Genomic DNA, 22,745 nt, shown 5'->3' on the forward strand with positions numbered 1-22,745 from the left:
CCATGCGTTTGATACCATTCCATTCTAGCCATTATTATGAGCCGTCCTCCCCTCAGCCTCCTGTGCCATACACCCAGATATAAAAAAGGCAAAAAAAGAAAAGGAAACCCGAGGAGAACTCCATGGCTCACGCCACTGACATTTTAAGGACACTTAAAAGGAGGATTGTATCGTTTGGGTTGAGACTGAAAGCGTTTCGCTTTGTACCTCGTCTATGTTGGTTAGAGTTGCCAAAGCATGATAAAAAATAAAAAAGATACGACTGAAATAAATAACTCAACTCTTCCAGTGGATGTGAAAAAAAGGCCACTGAATGCTTCTGAGATGCAAACTCAACGGCTTGTCAAAACCTAACCATGACCCTTTAGGCTTAACTCTATAACTTGAGGCATTAATTATTGGCATTGTTCAGTAATGAATATAATCTTATCGGAGGTTGAAATCCTGAACCGAAACACAAAAAACCTCACCTGAACTCCTGCACAAATCCTCCACATACAGTATCAGTCAAAAAATTTGGACACCTACTCATTCAAGGGTTTTTCTTTATGTGTACCATTTTCTACATTGTACAATAATAGTGAAGAATAGTGAAAACTATGAAATAACATAAATGGAATCATGTAGTAACCAAAGAAATATATAAATATATTTTATATTTAAGATTCTTCAAAGTGGCCACCCTTTGCCTTGACAGGTTTGCACACTCTTGGCATTCTCTCAACCACCTTCACCTGGAATGCTTTTCCATGTCTTGAAGGAGTTACCACATACTCATTGGCTGCTTCTCCTTCACTCCGTGGTCCAACTCATCCCAAACCATCTCATTTGGGTTGAGGTCGGATGATTGTGGAGGCCAGGTCATCTGATGCAGCACTCCATCACTCTCCTTCTTGGTCAAATAGCCTTTACGCAGCCTGGAGGTGTGTTGGGTCATTGTCCTGTTGAAAAACAAATGATAGTCCCACTAAGCGCAAACTAGATGGGATGGCGTCTCGCTGCACAATGCTGTGGTAGCCATGCTGGTTAAGTGTGACTTGAATTCTAAATAAATCAAAGACAGTGTGACCAGCAAAGCACTCCCACATGATCACACCTCCTCCTCCATGCTTCACACACCTACTCTGCATCTCACAAAGACACAGCGGTTGGAACCAAAAATCTCAAATTTAGACTCATCAGACCAAAGAACAGATTTTCACCGGTCAAATGTCCATTGCTCGTGTTTCTTGGCCCAAGCAAGTCTCTTCTTCTTATTGCCTTCCTTGAGTAGTGGTTTCTTTGCAGCAATAAGACCACGAAGGCCTGATTCACACAGTCTCCTCTGAACAGTTGGTGTTGAGATGTGTCTGTTACTTGAACTCTGAAGCATTTATTTGGTCTGCAATTTCTGAAGCTGGTAACTCTAATGAACATCCTCTGCAGCAGAGGTAACTCTGGGTCTTCCATTCCTGTGGTGGTCCTCAAGAGAGACAGTTATCATAGTGCTTAATGGTTTCTGAAACTGCACTTGAATAAACTTTAAAAGTTCTTGACATTTTCCAGATTGATTGACCTTCACATCTTAAAGTAATGACGGACTGTCGTTTCTCTTTACTTATTTGAGCTGTTCTTGCCATTATATGGACTTCGTCTTTTACCAAATAGGGCTATCTTCTGTATACCACCACTACCATGTCAAAACACAACTGACTGGCTCAAACGTATTAAGGAAAGAAATTCCACAAATTAACAAGGCACATCTGTTAATTGAAATGCATTCCAGGTGACTACCTCTTGAAGATGGTTGAGAGAATGCCAAGAGTGAGCAAAACTGTCATCAAGGCAAAGGGTGGCTACTTTGAAGAATCTAAAATATATTTGGATTTGTTTCAACACTTTTTTGGTTACTACATGATTCCATGTGTGTTATTTCATGGTTTTGATGTCTTCACTATTATTCTACAATGCAGAAAATAGTACAAATAAAGAAAACCATGAAATGAGTAGGTGTCCAAACTTTTGACTGGGACTGTACATCAACGCATCATTTTCTCAAGAGATCTAGTTCTGTCTGCATGGACAAAGAAAGTATCTCCAGTAATGGAGTTTTGGATAAAGGCCAGTTGAGTCAGAATAGGGCTGATAGAGAGTTGGTCAATCTGTGAGATGGGGCTACTCAATGACTAACTACTAACAGTGCCTCAATTCCATAATAGCACAGATTTCATATGGCAAAAGCAAGTAACAATACAGGCATCAAATGGACACCGTTAGGCATTAATGGTGAGGTCCCTATACAAAACCAATATTAAGGTAAAATGAAGTTTTAGTCCAACGTTTCACACACTTCTTGTTTTACATGTTATGTTGAGAACATGAATCGTGACATGCACTCTTGCTGTAAAAATTGAACAGTGCATGTTTGACTTCCTCAGAAATCCAGTTGGAAAGTTTGATTGACTAGGGCCCTGAAGCTGGATGCAATCGCTACAGATAATTCCTCTCCAAAAATGACTTTTTGACCAATTATCTATCCAGTTACTTCCCACTTCCTCTCTCTCAAGCAACATCATTTGAGTGAGAGAGATTTAGCACAGACACCCCTTGCCCAAAAGGCTAGCCCAGAGTGGCTTAGGGCCAAACCCCATGTTTTCGTTCAAAGGAACACACAGCACAAGCAGTGGGGCAGCTGGTGGGGCACACACGGGTAGCGGATTCATACTTTAAAACATTTAACCAGTTGACCCTGCCCTGCTTACATCCCATCCACAGAAATAACAACTCAACACAAACATATGAGGTCATCAAAACAAACAAAAACATAACTATTAAAACATAGGTTCTAACACAAAAGAGACAGTTATGGTTCTTTTGGGGAATAGATTTTAAAAAATGTAAGTGATGAAAAGACAAAATGTCACATTGAGAATAGCCCCCTCACTTCTCCTTAGCTCCATCCCTCCATTCTCTCCCTCCAACTCTAGGAGGCTTTGGCTTTTCTCGCACGGGGTGAGGCCTTGTCATCGGACTTCACCACACCGTTGGCAGAACCTACTAACAAAACAAACAAGAACAACATGTCAGAAACATATCTGCATCACAGAGTTGTAATGGCTGGAGGTGGGTGATCCAAGGGGGCGGCAGCGGCGGCGGACTCACCCCGGGCCAGGTCCTTCTTGTGGGGCTTGCTCTTTGGGCTGAAAGCCTTCTTCTTGGAGGCCTGGCTCTGGCTGTGCTCCCTCCACTTCTTCAACTGGAAGTTGATGAACTTCCACATCATCCAGGCCTGGGTCAGGCAAATGGCAGCCAGGCACGTCATCCTGAGAGGCAAGGGGGGAAACATTATGAAGACCAGCCATGAGCAATGACAGGCATTTTACTTTCTTTGATAGATGAAAAGTTCAAACTTGCTCTCAAGGGCCAAATCAGAGGGGGTAACAGGGCAAATTAAGCAATCTTAAGAAACATGACTTGCCTAATGGTAAGCACATTGAAGTTGCCTTTTGCCAGTGAGAAACCCTGGTTCTCTGCGCGGGGCAGTCCGAAGCCAAAAGTCAGTACGGAGAGGGTGAGGGTAAGGAGGCGAGCGATGACGAAAAGTAGCGCCCACAGAGTGAAACTGGAAAAGAAAAGAGAATCTGAGTAGGTCACCATGGCAACAACAGTGACATCTTCCATGGGCTGACGTAAGACACTATCGGTTATTCAAATCAATCAGTTTAGTCTGATAAGGGAGGAAAAGCTCCCATTGTATCACACAAGTGACTTACTGAAGGTGACAATAATAACCAAATTAAATTCCAAACCTACTTCTCCCCTCCTTGTATTGACTGGTATGAAAATGGAGGTGGTGTCCAGCATACAACTCATACATACCCCTTCTGCTTGTTCTCGTCACTGAAGTAGAAGAGGCGTGAGGCGTGGAACAGGAGCTCCACCAGGTAGTGAGGTACCAGCAGCACCAGGCCCAGCCGGTGGAGGCTGAAGACAGGAAGTCCGCAAACACCAGGGGAAACAGATAACTACTTCCAATATTGTTGTTTAGTATGTTTGGGCAAAATGGTTCTGTTACAGTCTAATGCTATGTAAATGCTTGAATTGAATAGTACTATATGTACTGTATCAACTGGTAATTTTCCATAGCTGTCCAGTACCCTCTTCACACACTGCACAAAGGAGAGATTTGCTGCTGACTCCTTATCGATCGGGCACTAGAGGCCCAGCTCAAGGCCAAATTCGTCTTCTAACCGAAAAGAACTCATCACTCCCCTCAGTCATGTAGGCTGTGAGAACTGGTTAGAATATGTTCTTGTTTGTACAATGAGTTAAGGAAGTGGAGCCAAGTCCCCCTAATCTCTCATGTAAGCTTGCTTTCCCCTAGGAGAGGCAATCATCTCTTTGAGTAGAATAAGTATATAATGACTGTGTGATTCTGTAACTTGAGTTCTTCTCCAGTTCATCCTGAGTGATCTCTCTTGCAATTGATTGAATAAACTCCTATTGCTGATTAGTTCTGCCTGATTCCTGAATGAGTTTTCCCTCAACAAGTAGGTGTCCTCCCATCGATTAGAAATATTAAGGTTGTTTTTTTGGGGTAAGACCACCACCACGAGGGCTATTCGAGAGAGGATACGGAAAGGACACAAGGAAAAGGGATTCAGCCCACAACATCAGCAGGGAAAAAGGATACATCATAACACTGAAGCCATTTGCAAAAAAACTTGAATGACCTCCTTTCTTCCCTATCCTGTCAGTCATGCCCAGTGATCAGAAAGAGGTATGTGGAGCACTAGGATGAAATTAAAGCACTGCGCTGCCTTTACCCATCTTCCAGACCAGTGGTCTTGAAGGAGAGGAGCTGAGTAACAGAAGGCCATTTGAAATAGTATTGGGTCAAGGAGGTTCAGATGCCAGCTAAAACAGTTAGAGGTACTTCTGCTGATTATACTACTTTGATAAGATTATCACTACTACCGTGATAACTGCTGAACTTTTCCAGTCACTTTCACACAACAAATTAGTTTGTCAGACTTGACCTGTATGTTGGAAGATTAAAAAGGTTGCCTGTATGGGAGGTATTTTGAGGACAAAGCAAATACATTCATACAGGTTTACAACTAACCCCACCCATCACCTCAGACACCAAACTCTCTCCGGGGAAACAGTGCATTCGGAAAGTAGTCAGACCCCTTCACCTTTTGTTAAGTTAGACTTACTCTAAAATGAATTAAATAAATTTTTTCATCATTCATCTACACACAATACCCCATAAGGACAAGGTGAAAACAGGTTTAGAAATTTCTGCAAATTTATAAAAAAAGAAATACCTTATTTACATAAGTATTCAGAGCCTTTGCTATGAGACTCGAAATTGAGCTCAGGCACACCCTGTTTCCATTGATCTTCCTTGAGTTGTTTCTACAACTTGATTGGAGTCCACCTGTGGTAAATTCAATTGATTGGAGATTATTTGGAAAGGCACACCTGTCAATAGTTGACAGTGCATGTCAGAGCAAAAACCAAGTCAGGAGGTTGAAGGAATTGTCCTTAGAGCTCCGAGACTGGATTGTGTCGATGCACAGCTCTAAGGAAGGGTACCAAAAAATGTCTGCAGCATTGAAGGTCTCCAAGAACAAAGTAGCATACATCACTCTTAAATGGAAGAAGTTTGGAACTACCAAGACTCTTCCTAGAGCTCGCCGCCCGGCCAAACGGAACAATCGGGGAAGAAGGGCCTTGGTCAGGGAGGTGACCAAGAACCCAATGGTCACTCTGACCGAACTCCAGAGTTCCTCTGTGGAGATGTGAGAAACTTCCAGAAGTACAACCATCTCTGCAGCACTCCACCAATCAGGCCTTTATGGTAGAGTGGCCAGACGGATACCACTCCTCAGTAAAAGGCACATGACAGCCCACTTGGAGTTTGCCAAAAGGCACCAAAATAACTCAGACCATGAGAAACAAGATTCTCCGGACTCATGAAACCAAGACGGAACTCTTTGCCCTGAATGCCAAGCATCATGTCTGGAGGAAACCTGGCACCATCCCTATGGTGAAGCATGGTGGTGGCAGCATCATGTTGTGGGGGTGTTTTTCAGCGACAGGGACACTAGTCAGGATCGAGGGAAAGATGAACGGAGCAAAGTACAGAGAGATCCTTGATGAAAACCTACTGGGGCGAAAGACAATGACCCTAAGCACACAGCCAAGACAACATAGGAGTGGAGTTTGGACAAGTCTCTGAATGTTCTTGAGTGGCACAGCCAGAGTCCGGACTTAAATCCGATCAAACATCTCTGGAGAGACCTGAAAATAGCTGTGCAGCGACACTCCCCCTCCAACCTGACAGAGACTGAGATAATCTTGAGAGAATAATGAACGGAACTCCCCAAATACAGGTGTAGCCAAGCTTGTAGCATCATACCCAAGAAGACTCAAGGCTGTAATTTCTGCCAAAGGTGTTTCAACAAAGTACTGAGTAAAGGGTCTGAATACTTATGTAAATGTAATACCTGTTTTTTATTTTTAGCAAAAATGTCTAAACCGGTTTTTGCTTCATCAATAGTCATCGCCAGTTTACCTGCTGTTGTTGTGTAAGCTGATTAGCTGTTGTTGTCTCACCTGTTATTTTAGCTAGCTCTCCCAATCAACACCTGCGATTACTTTATGCCTTGCTGTATGTCTCTCTCAAATGTCAATATGCCTTGTATACTGTTGTTCAGGTTAGTTATCATTGTTTTAGTTTACAATGGAGCCCCTAGTTCCACTCTTCATACCTCTGATACCTCCTTTGTCCCACCTCCCACACATGCAGTGACATCACCCATTATAACCAGCATGTTGTATCCAGAGATACAACCTCTCTTATCGTCATCCAGTGCCTGGGCTTACCTCCGCTGTACCCGCACCCCACCATACCCCTGTCTGCACATTATGCCCTGAATATATTCTACCACGCCCAGAAATCTGCTCCTTTTATTTTTTGGCCCCAACGCTCTAGGCGACCAGTTTTGATAGCCTTTAGCCGCAGCCTCATCCTACTCCTCCTCTGTTCCTCGGGTGATGTGGAGGTAAACCCAGGCCCTGCATGTCCCCAGGCACCCTCATTTGTTGACTTCTGTGATCGAAAAAGCCTTGGTTTCATGCATGTCAACATCAGAAGCCTCCTCCCTAAGTTTGTTTTACTCACTGCTTTAGCACACTCTGCTAACCCTGATGTCCTTGCCGTGTCTGAATCCTGGCTTAGGAAGGCCACCAAAAATTCTGGGATTTCCATACCCAATTATAACATTTTTCATCAAGATAGAACTGCCTAAGTGGGAGGAGTTGCATTCTACTGCAGAGAGAGCCTGTAAAGTAATGTCATACTTTCCAGTTCCATACCCAAACAGTTTGAAATTCTAATTTAAAAAAATTAATCTCTCCAGAAATAAGTCTCTCACTGTTGCCGTCTGCTATCGACCCCCCTCCGCTCCCAGCTGTGCCCTGGACACCATTTGTGAATTGATCGCCCCCCCATCTAGCTTCAAAGTTCCTTCTGTTAGGTGACCTAAACTGGGATATGCTTAACACACCGGCAGTCCTACAATCTAAGCTAGATGCCCTCAATCTCACACAAATCATCAAGGAACCCACCAGGAACAACCCTAAATCCGTAAACATGGGCACCCTGATAGACATTATCCTGACCAACTTGCCCTCCAAATACACCTCTGCTGTCTTCAATCAGCATCTCAGCGATCACTGCCTCATTGCCTGTATCCGCTACGGGTCCACAGTCAAACGACCACCCCTCATCATTGTCAAATGCTCCAAAAAAACACTTCTGCGAGCAGGCCTTTCTAATCGACCTGGCCCGGGTATACTGGAAGGATATTGACCTCATCCCGTCAGTTGAGGATGCCTGGTCATTCTTTAAAAGTAACTTCCTCACCATCTTAGATAAGCATGCTCCGCTTAAAAAAACTAACAGATATAGCCCTTGGTTCACTCCAGACCTGACTGCCCTCGACCAGCACAAAAACATTCTGTGGCAGACTGCAATAGCATCGAATAGTCCCAGCGATATGCAACTGTTCAGGGAAGTCAGGAACCAATACACGCAGGCAGTCAGGAAAGCAAAGGCCAGCTTTTTCAAGCAGAAATTTGCATCCTGTAGCTCTAACTCCAAAAAGTTCTGGGACACAGTAAAGTCCATGGAGAACAAGAGCACCTCCTCCCAGCTGCCCACTGCACTGAGGCTAGGTAACACGGTCACCACCGATAAATCTGTGATAATCGAAAACTTCCACAAACACTTTTCAACAGCTGGCCATGCCTTCCTCCTGGCTATACATTGAGAGAGGAAGGCCATACATTGAGAGAGGAATCTGGGGATAAAAGCCACCCTAGATGGTTCCGACCTAGAATATGTGGACATCAATAAGTACCTAGGTGTCTGGCTAGACTGTGAACTCTCCTTCCAGACTCATATCAAACATCTCCAATCCAAAATCAAATCTAGAGTCGGCTTTCTATTTCGCAACAAAGCCTCCTTCACTCACGCTGCCAAACTTACCCTAATGAAACTGACTATCCTACCGATCGTCGACTTCGGCGATGTCATCTACAAAATAGCTTCCAATACTCTAGTCAGCAAACTAGATTTTATTTTACCTTTATTTAACCAGGCAAGTCAGTGAAGAACAAATTCTTATTTTCAATGACGGCCTAGGAACTGTGGGTTAACTGCCTGTTCAGGGGCAGAACGACAGATTTGTACCTTGTCAGCTCGGGGGTTTGAACTTGCAACCTTCTGGTCACTAGTCCAACGCTCTAACCACTAGGCTACCCTGCAGTCTATCCCAGTGCCATCCGTTTTGTTACTAAACCACCTTATACCACCCACCACTGCGACCTGTATGCTCTAGTCGGCTGGTCCTCGCTACATATTCGTCGCCAGACCCACTGGCTCCAGGTCATCTACAAGTCCATGCTAGGTAAAGCTCCGCCTTATCTCAGTTCTCTGGTCACGATGGCAACACCCACCCGTAGCACACGCTCCAGCAGGTGTATCTCACTGATCATCCCTAAAGCCAACACCTCATTTGGCCGCCTTTCCTTCCACTTCTCTGCTGCCTGTGACTGGAACGAATTGTAAAAATAGCTGAAGTTTGAGACTTTTATTTCCCGCACCAACTTCAAACATCTGCTATCTGAGCAGCTAACCGATCGCTGCAGCTGTACATAGTCCATCTGTAAATAGCCCACCCAAATTTACCTACCTCATCCCCATACTGTTTTTATTTATTTACTTTTCTGCTCTTTTGCACACCCGTATCTCTACTTGCACATGAACATCTGATCATTTATCACTCCAGTGTTAATCTGCTAAATTGTAATTATTTGCTCCTATGGCCTATTTATTGCCTACCTCCTCATGCCTTTTGCACACAATGTATATAGACTTTTTTTCGTACTGTGTTATTGACTTGTTTATTGTTTACTCCATGTGTAACTGTGTTGTCTGTTCACACTGCTATGCTTTATCTTGGCCAGGTCAGCAGTTGTAAATGAGAACTTGTTCTCAACTAGCCTACCTGGTTAAATAAAGGTGAAATAAAATTAAATTAAAAATAAATCATTATGGGGTATTGTGTGCAGATTGAGAAAACACACACATTTAATCTATTTTAGAATAAGGCTGTAACCAAATAAAATGTGGAAAATTTCAATTGGAAGGAATACTTTTCAAATGTACTGTATTTTCAGTACCAGTCAAAAGTTTGGACACACCTACTCATTCAAGGGTTCTTCTTTATTTTTTACTATGTTCTACATTGTATAATAATAGTGAAGACATCAAAACTATGACATAACACATGGAATCATGACGTAACCAAAAAGTGTTGAACAAATCAAAATAGTCAAAGTAGCCACCCTTTCCCTTAATGACAGCTTTACACACTCTGCATTTTCTCAACTAGCTTCATGAGGTAGTCACCTAGAATGCATTTCAATTAACAGGTGTGCCTTGTTAAAAGTCAGTGTGGAATTTCTTTCCTTCTTTATGCGTTTGAGCCAATCAGTTTTGTTGTGACATGGTAAGGGTGGTATACAGAAGATAATATGGATTTGGTCTTACCAAATAGGGCTATGGCAAGAACGGCTCAAATAAGCAAAGAGAAACGACATGAAGGTCAGTCAATCTGAAAAATGTCAAGAACTGTGAAAGTTTCTTCAAGTGCAGTCACAAAAACTATTAAGCACTATGATGAATCTGGCTCTCATGAGGACCGCCACAGGAAAGGAAGACCCAGTTACCTCTTCAGCAGAGGATAAGTTCATTAGAGTTAACTGCACCTCAGAAATTGCAGCCTAAATAAAATGTTTCACAGATTTCAAGTAACCGACACATCAACATCAACTGTTCAGAGGAGACTGTGAATAAGGCCTTCATGGTCAAATTGCTGCAAAGAAACCACTATTAAAGGACACCAATAAGAAGAAGAGACTTGCTTGGGGCAAGAAACACGAGCAATGGATATTTGACTGGTGGAAATCTGTCTTTGGTCCGAGGAGCCTAAATTTGAGGTTTTTGGCTCCAACCAACGTGTCTTTGTGAGACAGAGTAGGTGAACGGATGATCTCCACATGAGTTTCCCACCGTGAAGCATGGAGCTGGTGTGATGGTGAGAGTGCTTTGCTGGTGACACTGTCTGTGATTTATTTAGAATTCAAGGCACACTTATGGCACACAGCATGGCTAACACAGCATTCTGCAGTGACACGGCATCCCATCTGGTTTGCACTTAGTGGGACTATCATTTGTTTTTTAACAAGACAATGACCCAACCCACCTCCAGGCTGCGTAAGGGCTATTTGACCAAGAAGGAGAGTGATGGAGTGCTGCATCAGATGACCTGGCCTCCACAATCACTCGACCTCAACCCAAATGAGAAGGTATGGGATGAGTTGGACCGCAGAGTGAAGGAAAAGCAGCCAACAAGTGCTCAGCATATGTGGGAACTCCTTCAAGACTGTTGGAAAAGCATTCCAGGTGAATCTGGTTGAGAGAATGCAAAGAGTGTACAAAGCTGTCATCAAGGCAAAGGGTGGATTTTTTGGTTACTACATGATTCCATGTGTGTTATTTAATAGTTTTGATGTCTTCACTATTATTCTACAATGTAGAAAATAGTCAAACTAAAGAAAAACCCTTGAATGAGTAGGTGTTCTAAAACTTTTGACTGTGTATGTTTATGTTAGCTATGACATGCTGTGGCTGTGGTTTGAGTGTCTTAATGCCTATTGGTCCACATATTTCATTATAGTGATTGTGTTTCCCATACTCTATATATGTTTATAGATGTCTTGTGTATTTTATGTATTGATGCAGGGCTCATCCGTAAAAGTATTGATGCAGGGCTCAACCCCTGCTAAAATAAAAGTCACATAAAATAAGTAATAGTAAATTTGAGTTCTGATTTTTAAAATTTTTTAAATCCTCAATAGCGGAAGACGTGACCACTGGGGAGCCAACTCCAAAGAGACCACACTCAAGTCCTCTATCCCCCACTCACTCAAACGTAGGGACTGGTTCCTCCAGTCTGACCCCTGCTGCAGTCTCTGGCTCCACACCCACCCAGCCATATAGACGTGTGAAGAGGCCAGCTCAGAAATGGAGGAGGGCCAGTGCACTACGGGCAACTACCACTGAGGGAGAGGAGGTTGGCAAACTGTGCTAGAGGATGATGTGGAGTCACTTCCACCATCATGTCGGCCTAAAAGGCAGCCAGGACCTCAGCTGAACATGACTGGAAAGTACAGCCCCCTTCATCTTTGCGTGTAAACTTATTTTCTCTATATTTATCAACTTGAAAATGTATCAACTGAACAATTCGGCCACTTGGGTACATTTGGACAAACTCGTGAGGGACACCTGTGAGACTTCATACAACATATTATGTAGCTCTCTCCTTCTTGAATATATCAGTCTGTTGCCCTGTTGTGGACATCTAAATTATCCCCAGATTCCTCTCTCAATGTATGGCCTTTCTTTTGTAATAAAAATAGAAAACACATGTTTTTTTGTTTTGTTTTATCTTTTACCAGATCTATTGTGTTATATTCTCCTACATTAATTTCACATCTCCACATTCAAAGTGTTTCCTTTCAAATAGTACCAAGAATATGCATATCCTTGCTTCAGATCCTGAGCTACAGACAGTTAGATTTGGGTATGTAATTTTAGGTTCCTATCCCAGAGGTTTTAAAGTGCATAAGTAAGGAAGTGCTGTACGGTAGCTCCATTCATACAGTCTTTATCTTCTTATCTAACCACTTCCCTGAGATGACGCACACTCACTTTAAGATGTAGGCACCGGTGATGTGGAAGACGTAAAGACAAATGTAATAGAGCTGGCGGGGAATATCCTCCTGAAACACACAAGCAGGAAAGAGCCTTTATTCATGACTGCTGTATCAGTGTAGGTGTGTGCCACAGCAGTTTCAGTGCCACATGACTTTTACAGTCACAAATGGGTTTGTAAGAGGAGAATAAAGAATATGAACCATGTATTGCAACAATGGGGAATTACAGAATCACAAGATTTATCCTCCCATGTTTAAATGACAGATGTGTCATCTTTAGGACCTAACCCAAGGTGTGATCATGCACCCTTACCTTTCTCACTTTCTGGAAGTACAGCTCAGGAAGGGCATGGAGCCAGTATGCGATTTGGCAAATGTAGAAGAACTTCACCTGAAAGCTGCAGAGAGGGCAGGTTACAGGCAGGCAGAGATCCGGTCTATCTATGCAGGGAGCGAGTGGATATGATGGGACATGAACGCTTGATCATGATAACAGATTCTGTTACATGCATTTACAAACATAATTTTAAAAGATAGATGAAAGTCCATCAATAAGAAAAATGTATGTAACCTGGGAGAAAATATTCAGTTCACAATTTATGTATTTCTGTTTAATCTATTTCCCCTAATAAAATGGATTTAAATAACACCTCTACACAATGAGAAATGAGGAGAGGGATGGAAAAGACAGACATTTAGCACTGTGTGTCTAGCTTGGGTAAAACATCACATTTGGAATAAATATTTTAGGGGAACCTGATGTCTAAAATTGATTTGATGAGACAGCCGGACAGTGTACTCCCATGCGCAATACTAGGGCTGCAATCCACCCTGGGTCACTAAGGCCTTTCCACTGTGCCAACTCAAATCTGAGCTGTCACAGAACACTTGTGGGGAATTATTGTGTTCTAGAACGCAAAAAGTTGTGATGAAAACAGTACTAACCCTGTCCCTCTGACATGATGAAATAATAAATGAGTGACCAGAAGGCGTAAAATGTATGTATAAATCCTTACTTACACCATGTGGGTGTGTGGGTAGCCCTCCCATAAGAAAGTAGGATTTGTCGCAAATTCCTCCTAACAGATAAGAAGAGACGGCATGAGCCAAAGAACAAATTCCACGGGATGGACTGCTTGTCTTCACATAATATTTCAAGGCTCCTGGCAGCATTTCATTGGTCTTCTTACCGCCGTTAAGATGCTGCAGCCCCAGATGAAGGACAATAAGTAGAAGGCAGCAAGCTGTCCCGATTCATTGAACTTGCTATGTTTGGTTTTCGACAGGTGCAACCGCCTATTCATTTTCTGAAATCAGAGAAAATAGGACATGAGACATGCATACCGACGAAGAGAAACGTGTCTGTTATCATTTGTTGTGGGCTGTGTAAGAGAAGGAAGTGGCCGTGGAGGATAATATTTGACTACCTAAGAGGGTGAGAAGGATAAGACTGCTAAGCGAGACAAGGCCAGACCTTAAGTTATGATCACACTTGGGCTTGAAAAAAGGGGGAAAGACACGCACGAGCACACACAGTGACTATGTGTTCTGTAGATTAACTACCTATACAGATATCCTCCTTTCTTTCTCAGTCACACACACACAACAGGGGTCTGTGTGCAGAGACACTCACATCGAGAATGTATTCCTGTATTAAGGCGTGGAGTATGACAGCAATGAGCAGGTAGAAGAACACAGTGGCTATGTCTTTAGGACCGTACTGGTACAGGTTCACTTGCTCAGCCCTCTCATCTGATAACATACAGATGAACAAAAAAACAACTTGGTCAATGGCTTCAAATACAAGGTACTGGATACATGCACTAAATACTGTAAAATTATATTACGTTTTTGAAATAAATACAAAGAAATATTTCAGCAGCATACCACTGCTGGCTTGGCTCTGAAGCTAAGCAGGGTTGGTCCTGGTCAGTCCCAGGAGGGGAGACCAGATGCTGGGCCAGTAGGAGGCACTCTTTCCTCTAGTCTAAAAATATATATATATACATACCCCAATGTGCCAGGGCAGTGATTGGGGACATTACCCTGTGTAGGGTGCCATCAATCGGATGAAATGTTTAATGGGTGTCCTGACACTAAAGATCCCAGGGCACTTATTGTAAGAGCAGAGGTGTTAACCCTGGTGTCCTGGTTAATTCCATGGCCACCAAATCATCCCCAGCTTCCAATTGGCTCATTCATCCCCCTCTCCCTTGTAACTATTCCCCATGTCATTGCTGTAAATTAGAATGTGTCAACTTACTTGGTAAAATAACTAATAAAAATGATGTAGACTTACCAAGACTTTGAGTCACATTGTATTGAATGGTGATGAACATGATGGCAAACTTTGCTGTGACCTGCAATAAACGAAAGATATCAAATAGAAGCAATGTTGTAGCAAAAAGTATTGTCATGGTACCTTGTAACAAGAGTAGTTCTTCCTGATAATGCAGATGCATAGGAGTCAATCACAATAAAATGTTTTCGATTATTGTGGATAGCCAGATTAATATAATGGTTCGATTAAAACCGATACATGCGTTGCAAGAAGAACGATTTCCCTAATAATCCTATTTACATGAATACATCTGAAACCAGGCTACCTGATGGCACTCTGATAACTGCTGAAAATCGCCAATCAAAATAAACGTTCTACCACAGCGAATATGTTATTTTTGGGAAACAAATGTTCTGATTTCAAACATATGACGTGTGTATGTGAAAACTACTTCTAACACGCATACAGTTGTTCCTAACATACTTCACTAGTGCTAGAGGGAGGCTCGCTCGGCTGGTGCTAGCACATGCGCAGACCAAATACACCGCTGGAACGCCATTAGGGTGTTTACATGTTTTAATAATTCGAAAGACAAGGTGTTTTAATTGGCGTATGTTTACTTCGATTTTGACATTCATAAGATTAAGATCAACAGAGTACGGCGTTTACATGACTATTGCATAATCTGCCTACTGCCATAATCAGTTTAATATCGGATTATTAGTGTGTATGATTGTAAACGTACTCAATGAGACTGACAAATTGGATGGGGAATTGGCTAGATAGCCAACATGCGATCGTGTTTCATTTTCAGAACAAGTTGCCTAGCAGGCTAACTTAGATACAAGTTCAGTTATCAGCAACAAGCACTCAATTAATTACGTTTTTGCAGACTTGAATGGGAGTTGAGTAATGTAAACAATCCCCATCGTTTACGGTCACATGCATGGATGTGATAGCAAACTGGCTAGCGCTATCTATCCATTTGGTAATATTAGATAGCTAGCTAGTTGGTGTGACATGCTAGTTGACCAGCAACTATTTAGCACAGTGTGCCTCCTGTCTTCCTTGGCAATCCGTGTGACATATGAGAAGGGATACGCTTGCGCCCAGTCCCCTTTGAGTCTTGCTGACGTTGTCGTCACAGTTCAGACGAGGCGTTTTCTTATATACTGTGCAGCATACATTCCAGGGTTTAACACCGTACCTCGAACATCAGGCCGAGGAGAATTATCATAGCCACACATGAAACCATATCCGCGTGATTCTGGATCACGAACTCGTGGCTCAGCACCGGCGGGCTCTTGTTCTTCTTTCGGAAACCCATGGCTGACCGATACAGCTCTCCCTACCTGCCGCAATTCAGTCACTCGCAGCCCCCGCTTGCATTCAGATGCAAACTGTCCTATTTTGTTCCCGCCACTACTACCAGTTCACGGTGTAAATTGCCGTTCATGTGTTAACTAGCTTAGAAACGATACAAATGTACACAACACCACGCACTTCTTTACTGGTCAGTCAAACGTCCCCTCCCAGTTCGGTTCCTAACACTCAAAAACCGCCCATTGACGTAGATAGGAAAAACCCGCCTCATTTAACTCATGGTTGACACTATGCTGAACAAATCACGTGCAAGGGAATTGGTGGAGGAGGTGTCGGTTTCATATCAAGTCAATTAGGGGATTCGATTAATCTGGCACAGGGTGAAAGTTGATTCCATTCGTTTTGGACCCGGGCTGCCTCCCGGGCGTGAGCCAGGTGCCCCGTTCAAAGCCCACGGCGAAGTCTGCTCCACACAAAAGTGACGCAGTTAAGCACGAGGAGTAAAGAGTAGGATTCTGTATTTTCGCATGCAAAATGTATTGCTTTTGATAAAAACGCTTTATCTGCCTTCCTAATGAAAACTAGTTTGAAAATATATGTTATGGAAAAGATGTTTATGTTTCTGCAGGATGGATGTCACGGACCATGCACCGGTGCCCCGAAGTTCAGCGTAATCGAATCCGCCCAATCAATGTTGAGGGAAAGAAGGGATACCTCCAAGCCATCTTTCATTCCGTCCAGTCAGATTCTATTTTACATACTTATCTTCATTATCGGGTACGTATTGATTGTTTTACGTGAAATACCATTTATTCCGTTAGTTTTAGCTAAATAAATCGTGTAAAATAGGAAATATTTCTCAATGTGAATCAGGAAACGGTTGTTATTATTAACGTCAGCAGCTAGTTAGCTAGCTAACGTTAGCTAGTTACTGTAGCCAACAAAGCCCACTACGCAAAGGAAGTAGCTAGTGGTGATGGTGAACCCGTTTGATATAGCTACGTAGTTACACATTACAAGTCTGTTAAGTATATGGAATTGTACAGCCAAAAGGAACCAACCTTGGTAACTAGGTACACATTAGTGTAATCCTACTGTCAATGATGGTTTCATCTTTCACCATGGCTTGTCACTCATTCAGCCACTCCTGACCCCAGCCTTCACTTTCAATATTAACACAATTATATGTATTTTAGTATAGGCTGTCAAACCATATTGATATGAGCTGTTATGGTATAATTTGTCTCTGCCATATCATTTGTACAAATGCCAGGATTTATAGATATGTCCATTTCTGTATCAATATGTCATTTTTGTAAGTGGAGTACCGAGTAGCTACAGTCATGGATTACATTTTCTGTACTTAACTTTTTAAACCTAGCTAACTGTTAATTGTTCCGGAAACGTTACACAATGGTCAAGGTACCAGGAGTACGAGCTGATTGAAAACCAATCAATATAGACCTAGTCCTTTCGACAACATTTGTCATACAAATTTGTCAAACAGAGCAAGCGGTAAAAAGGCACAGCGTGAATAACCAATAACCCTCTGGCCAAACAGTTGTCCTTTTAGGCAAGACACCGCACAAATAGTTCAGAGGAGCGTATGTCCATCTATCTAGGCTAGACAGTTGTCACATTAGCATAATTGGGTCCGACAAATATGTCAGATAAGTATTCATATAGAGGCAGGCGTTAAGAGTCACCAGTGGAAATGGTGAACCTGTGAGGGCCAGGGGCGTCTGAACCTGTCTGACGTTATTCTCATTTTATTCACTAGAGGACAGCATTGCACGTGCTTGGATTGTTTTATGAAACCAATGACTTCTGTGTTCTTTCGGCCCCAATTCTCCACTAAGCACACATGTCCTGTGCTCACAACAACATATCCTTTCAAAAGGGAAAGGGGGATACCTAGTCAGTTGTACAACTGAATGCCTTCAACTGAAATGTGTCTTCCACATTTAACTCAACTCCTCTGAATCAGAGAGGTGTGGGGGGCTGCCTTAATCGACTTCCAGGTCATCGGTGCCCGGGGAACAGTAACTGACTTGCTCAGGGGCAGAACGACAGATTTTTACCTTGTCAGCTCGAGGATTCCATCCTTTCGGTTACTGGCCCAACGCTCTAACCACTAGGCTACCTTTCGGAAAGGCTATAATGATATAGCCTAATGGCTTTGCTATTCACATATCTGCACCAGTGGTAAGGAATAGTGGCAGATGGTGAAGGCACAGTGAAGAGTAGTAGAAGTTACAAGCACAGAGTGTTAGGGCTCAGACACACCAATAGCGTTTGCTGGCCGAGAATATTTACCACCTCTGAACGAAATTTGAGAACCGAGTGCGCACCGATTTTACATTTGGAATTGTGTGAAAAATGTTGACAGACGAAACAGAAGAATGGTAGATCCACATTCAATGTGTGCGAGCCTTAGTTACCATTGCTTGTAACCTCTGTGTTGGGAGTGTGGCCTGGCGAGCTATTTAAAACATACTCCAATTGACAAACTGGCCTGTCTGAGAGTTAACAATAACAGACAGGTGCTGTTACCCAGGTACAGTGAATTATTGATGATTTTCACGGAGCACATGATGCAAGCGGTAGGTTCCTTGGAACACACGTACATGCACATACTGCCATTTGTTCTGGTCTGCATTGTCTGGCATTACAAAATGTCTCCCCTTTTCCTAACTTTTCTTTAGTGTAATAAGTGCTACTTCCAACCTCAATTGTAAGACCAGAAATTAGCCTATATGTTATGGATTAGGCCTTATAAATACTCCAGAACATTAACCATCCACAGAGTAGAATGTTAAACAGCCCTACAACAAACATAACACTGTACCCCAAAATTTGCGATTACAGGTAGTGTTTAGAAAGGGTAGTAACCTAGATTCAGCCGATAGCTGAATTTTGTCGGAGTGGATGGTCTGGGGCCGGAACATAATTATAGTAATTTGTACACTTCAAACTGACCACAAGTCAGCCAAAAAATAGATTGTTATTTTCAAATACAATCATTTCATGCCTTGATTACATTGAGACACAATCACGCCTAATTTTATAAATAAATTGGAATACTTGGGAACAGATTTCCTAAATGACCTTTTTTGGGGGGCTGGTGATTTTAGTATTTTTAAAAAACTGAAAACAACCCCCAAACTACTCTGGGGAGCCCCCAAAAAATCACTAATGAGCCTGTTGATGACCCCTGGTATATAACAATATGTAACCTATTGTATGTATTTATTTTTCAAATCTTTTTTTGCAAAGTATTGGCTGTTTTTTTTGTGTTTTTTTTGTGTGTGTATTTTTAGTTGTATGTTTCTCTTTTAGAGAAACTGTACTTTCAAGTAATGCTGTTTGGCCTGATGATTTATTCATTATAAAATTATTATTTTTGTAAAAATGTTTTAATGTAACTCTTAGTAGATAAAATGAGTCCCATCTTGTTGTAGTATACATAATAGCTATTTCTATTTTGGAACAAGCCCATAAATAGCCTTTCTTTTGAATTTATTCATATTTATTTCAGAATAATTGTAACTTGGTTCCTTTTATGTTAATCCTACTTTTTTTAATATGATCTGGATTTACCATTCAGTTTTTCTTTTAATTCCACTTATATTATAGGGAAACATTCCCTGGTCTATATTTTAAATTGTGTGCAATTTCTCCAGGCCTTGGTTGTAGTTTTGGTGAAGAACGAGCCTATGTGCCCTCTCTCCTCTGAAGACGGTTGAGAAGAAGGGAGGGGTTTAGACAAAGGCCTTCTCTACAAAAATGGAGGTTACAACAGAGCAGCCCTGCTGTCTGTTTTTCATTTAGTAGATGCTGCCATTTCTACTATATAATCTGTGAAAATAACATAACTTGCACCAGATGCAACCTTAGGAAACAGTATTACATTGTGTGTGTGTTATTTTGTGATTTGGGCCTAGCTCTCTCTCTTTTTTATCTCCATGTCTCTCCTGCACTCAGAGCTGCTCCTGCTTGCGCTGAACAAAGATAATTACTCAGGAAACCCTTCGGCCAATCGGATGCGGTCTTACATCCCGCCTGTGACAAAGGGGCCAGTCAGGGCCTGGCTACCATCAGACAGGCCTGATCGCCTTGCCTGAAGAACGGAGCCTTCCCCGGCTGAGAGTGTCCTCCATGTTTTATAAGTGTTGCCATAACAGTGTGTCAGGCAGCCATGCATCCACAGAGGTAAGCCCTGTCTATTTATCTAAACTCTAATTACAACATTCCTTCCTCCTCCTCCTCTGTTGTGTGAATGTTGCTGTGCAAATCTGGATATGAATACCTGAAAATCACAGATTGCTTTCCCAAAGGAGTGGGGTGGGGGGGGGCTTTGGGGGCAGGAGAGTCCTTGCAAGGCCCCTGTACCACAGAGAGCTTAGGTGGGGGTTGGGTTAGGACTCTCCCCTCTGTGCTCTCTGTCTATCTCTCTCTGTGTGTTTGTGTGTGGCAGGCAGGCTCACATGTGTTCCCCAGACATCCAGGCTGCCATGCAGTGGACTGCAGAGTGGACCATGGCAAATCCTTGGTTTCCTTGTCTTTTTTTATAATGCAAAAGAGAGTAAGCTACAAATGAGAAATCTCTTATCTATCTCCCCTCTGCTGTGCCAGCCTTGTGTGTCATGGCACACAGGGCTGGGGATGGGTGGCTGAGGAGGACTAGTGGGGTGGTGGGATTGGGGGGGGTGTTATGTATCTTTTGTTGTTGTGATTTAGTGTGTCATGCCAGGCCAGGGAGAATGGTCGTGGGGGAAACACATGTGCCTGTTAGACTGACCGGGGCGGGGGGTCTCCAGACACTGATAGCTAACTCAACACTGGTTTCTTACAGTAAGTAGTGTTTTGGGGGACAAAATTAATACTTTCATAATTAATGTCTGCAGATTTTCCCGAGTGGCGCAGTGATCTAAGGCACTGCATCTCAGTGCTAGAGGCGTCACTACAGACCCTGGTTTTATTCCAGGCTATATCACAACTGGCCGTGATTGGATGGCGCACAATTGGCCCAGCGTCGTCCGGGTTAGGGTTTGGCCGGGGTAGGTCGTCATTGTAAATAAGAATTTGTTCTTAACTGACTTGTCTAGTTAAATAAACAAATGTAATACGAAAATATGAAATAATTCTTCACCAATTGACACTAAATTAATTTAGTGTCTCACCCTCATCAGAACTGAGTCCTCAGAGTTCATTCAGTGTTCCGAAACCAAAAATGGAGTGTCTGAGGGAAATTGGTACATTTCATTCTTCCTCCACACATTAGTAGCCCTGTGTAGTCTAGTTGTTTTGAAGCTCATGGAATATGGGGTCTCAATTTACGGCCAAAGTCCTCCAGTTTACAGGCCAGTGCTACGTTGACTCTGTAGCACTCATCCTTGTAAAGCTGCTTCTTCTGCTCTGTGCCTCAAACAGTGGCCATTTTGTGTTAGAAACTGATTGTCCCTCTGGGTAATGCTCTACTCATGTCATTACAAATCAAACTGCCACCCAGAGAAACACTATATTTTTAGTGATTGATGATTGTGTGTATCTTCTTTGTGTGATGGTTTGTTTGACTTCAGCCCAACTCATACTTGTCTGCATTTGTGTGCTTGTGTTCTCCCCCCTTGCACCGCTCGGGCCTCTCACCTATTTATAGCTGTAGAGACAAAAACACCATTGATCTGCTGCTTCATTTAAATGCCTGGTTTGACGTTTCTGAAATACTTGTGTTAAGATAATCATATCCCCTATTGTAAAGTAGGTTATAGAAACTGCATATCTGGCTCTCAATTCACAATAATCCTTTTTGGTAGCAATTTATAGTACTGTTTCCACTGGTGTTTAATAGGACATTACTTTATGGTTCTTAATTCAAATAAGGAATCACAATTAATAACTAGCCCCTTCCCTACCTGTTTCCAAATAGTGCCTAAAAGTAAATGTTTGCATGAATCAGAAAGTCATTCATAGGTTCTAATTATGTAATCAGTTACCATGGCACGGCAGATCTTAAAATCCACATTTGACTTTGATATGCCTACAATACTAGAAAAATTAATGTATTTCCATTCACAATTATGAGCTAACTTTGGTGTCAAATCTATATTAGAATTTCTACATCCTTACTATCAACCACCTTGGTTTGGCTCTATACAAAGCATGTTCTAATTACAGTATGTGAATGGCACATCAACCACCATTACGTTAGCTTCCTCTTTTACTGTGGTTCATGAAAGGATGGGGGATGGGTGGCGCAGCGGTCTTAAGGCACTGCATCTCAGTGCAAGAGGCGTCACTACAGTCCCTGGTTTGAATCCAGGCTGTATCACATCCGGCCCTGATTGGGAGTCCCATAGGGCGGTGCACAATTGGCCCAGCGTTGGCCAAGGTAGGCCATCATTGTAAATAAGAATTGCTCTTAACTGACTTGCCAAGTTAAATAATAAAAAAAGGTAAAACATTTCAGTACACTCATGGACAAAGCCAAAAGTGATCCAACACCCCCGGAAAAAAAAGAAATGGACAATTTTGAACAATCATTAGGTGAGCTTGGAGATGTGTATAAATTCACGTTGAGCTCCATTAGCGTTATGTTAGTGGTAGGCCTAATGTTAGTAATCTGGTGACAGGTTATCTTTAGGCAGTCCTCTGGGGTTGCTGGGGTTAGCTGAGGCAGCATTGCTCGTAAATTGGACACCAGGCTTTTATATGGTCTGCTTGTGATTTACTGCCTCCTAACCACAAAGAACAACTCAAAAACCCTCTTCTAAAACCTCTACCCATTCGCTCGGTTGCAATCAAAACA

At 42.5% G+C, this 22,745-nt stretch overlaps 2 protein-coding genes across 10 annotated transcripts in view; one reads left to right on the forward strand and one right to left on the reverse strand.

Moving 5' to 3' along the window:
* Positions 1-896: 896 nt before the first annotated feature.
* zgc:113278 (Translocating chain-associated membrane protein 1-like 1-like) lies at positions 897-16,203 on the reverse strand. 8 transcript variants are annotated; one of them, XM_042303972.1, is made up of 12 exons: positions 15,822-16,190; positions 14,633-14,693; positions 13,967-14,085; positions 13,524-13,640; positions 13,354-13,412; positions 12,647-12,770; positions 12,329-12,399; positions 3,859-3,963; positions 3,458-3,601; positions 3,142-3,302; positions 2,924-3,036; positions 897-941 (listed from the first exon to the last, which is right to left on the reverse strand). In XM_042303972.1, the coding sequence occupies exons 1-11, from the start codon at positions 15,939-15,941 to the stop codon at positions 2,963-2,965; spliced, it is 1,155 nt and encodes a 384-aa protein (XP_042159906.1). In that variant the 5' UTR covers positions 15,942-16,190; the 3' UTR covers positions 897-941; positions 2,924-2,962. The 8 variants fall into 8 exon arrangements, with proteins under 8 accessions (XP_042159906.1, XP_042159910.1, XP_042159907.1 ...); XM_042303976.1 differs by lacking the exon at positions 897-941 and having other exon boundaries at positions 2,330-3,036; positions 16,118-16,203; XM_042303973.1 differs by lacking the exon at positions 897-941 and having other exon boundaries at positions 2,330-3,033.
* A 362-nt stretch (positions 16,204-16,565) lies between these two features.
* The window catches only part of LOC112222173 (protein kinase C-binding protein 1), a 33,212-nt gene continuing 27,032 nt past the window's right edge, over positions 16,566-22,745 (forward strand). For both annotated transcript variants that reach the window (XM_024384836.2, XM_024384837.2), the window contains exons 1-2: positions 16,566-16,714; positions 19,922-20,149. In XM_024384836.2, coding sequence (XP_024240604.1) covers positions 20,136-20,149 — 14 coding nt within the window. In that variant the 5' untranslated portion in view covers positions 16,566-16,714; positions 19,922-20,135. The remainder of the gene's footprint in view (positions 16,715-19,921; positions 20,150-22,745) is intronic.

The sequence above is a fragment of the Oncorhynchus tshawytscha genome, linkage group LG22, assembly GCF_018296145.1.
Source record: "Oncorhynchus tshawytscha isolate Ot180627B linkage group LG22, Otsh_v2.0, whole genome shotgun sequence".
NCBI lineage: Eukaryota > Metazoa > Chordata > Actinopteri > Salmoniformes > Salmonidae > Oncorhynchus > Oncorhynchus tshawytscha.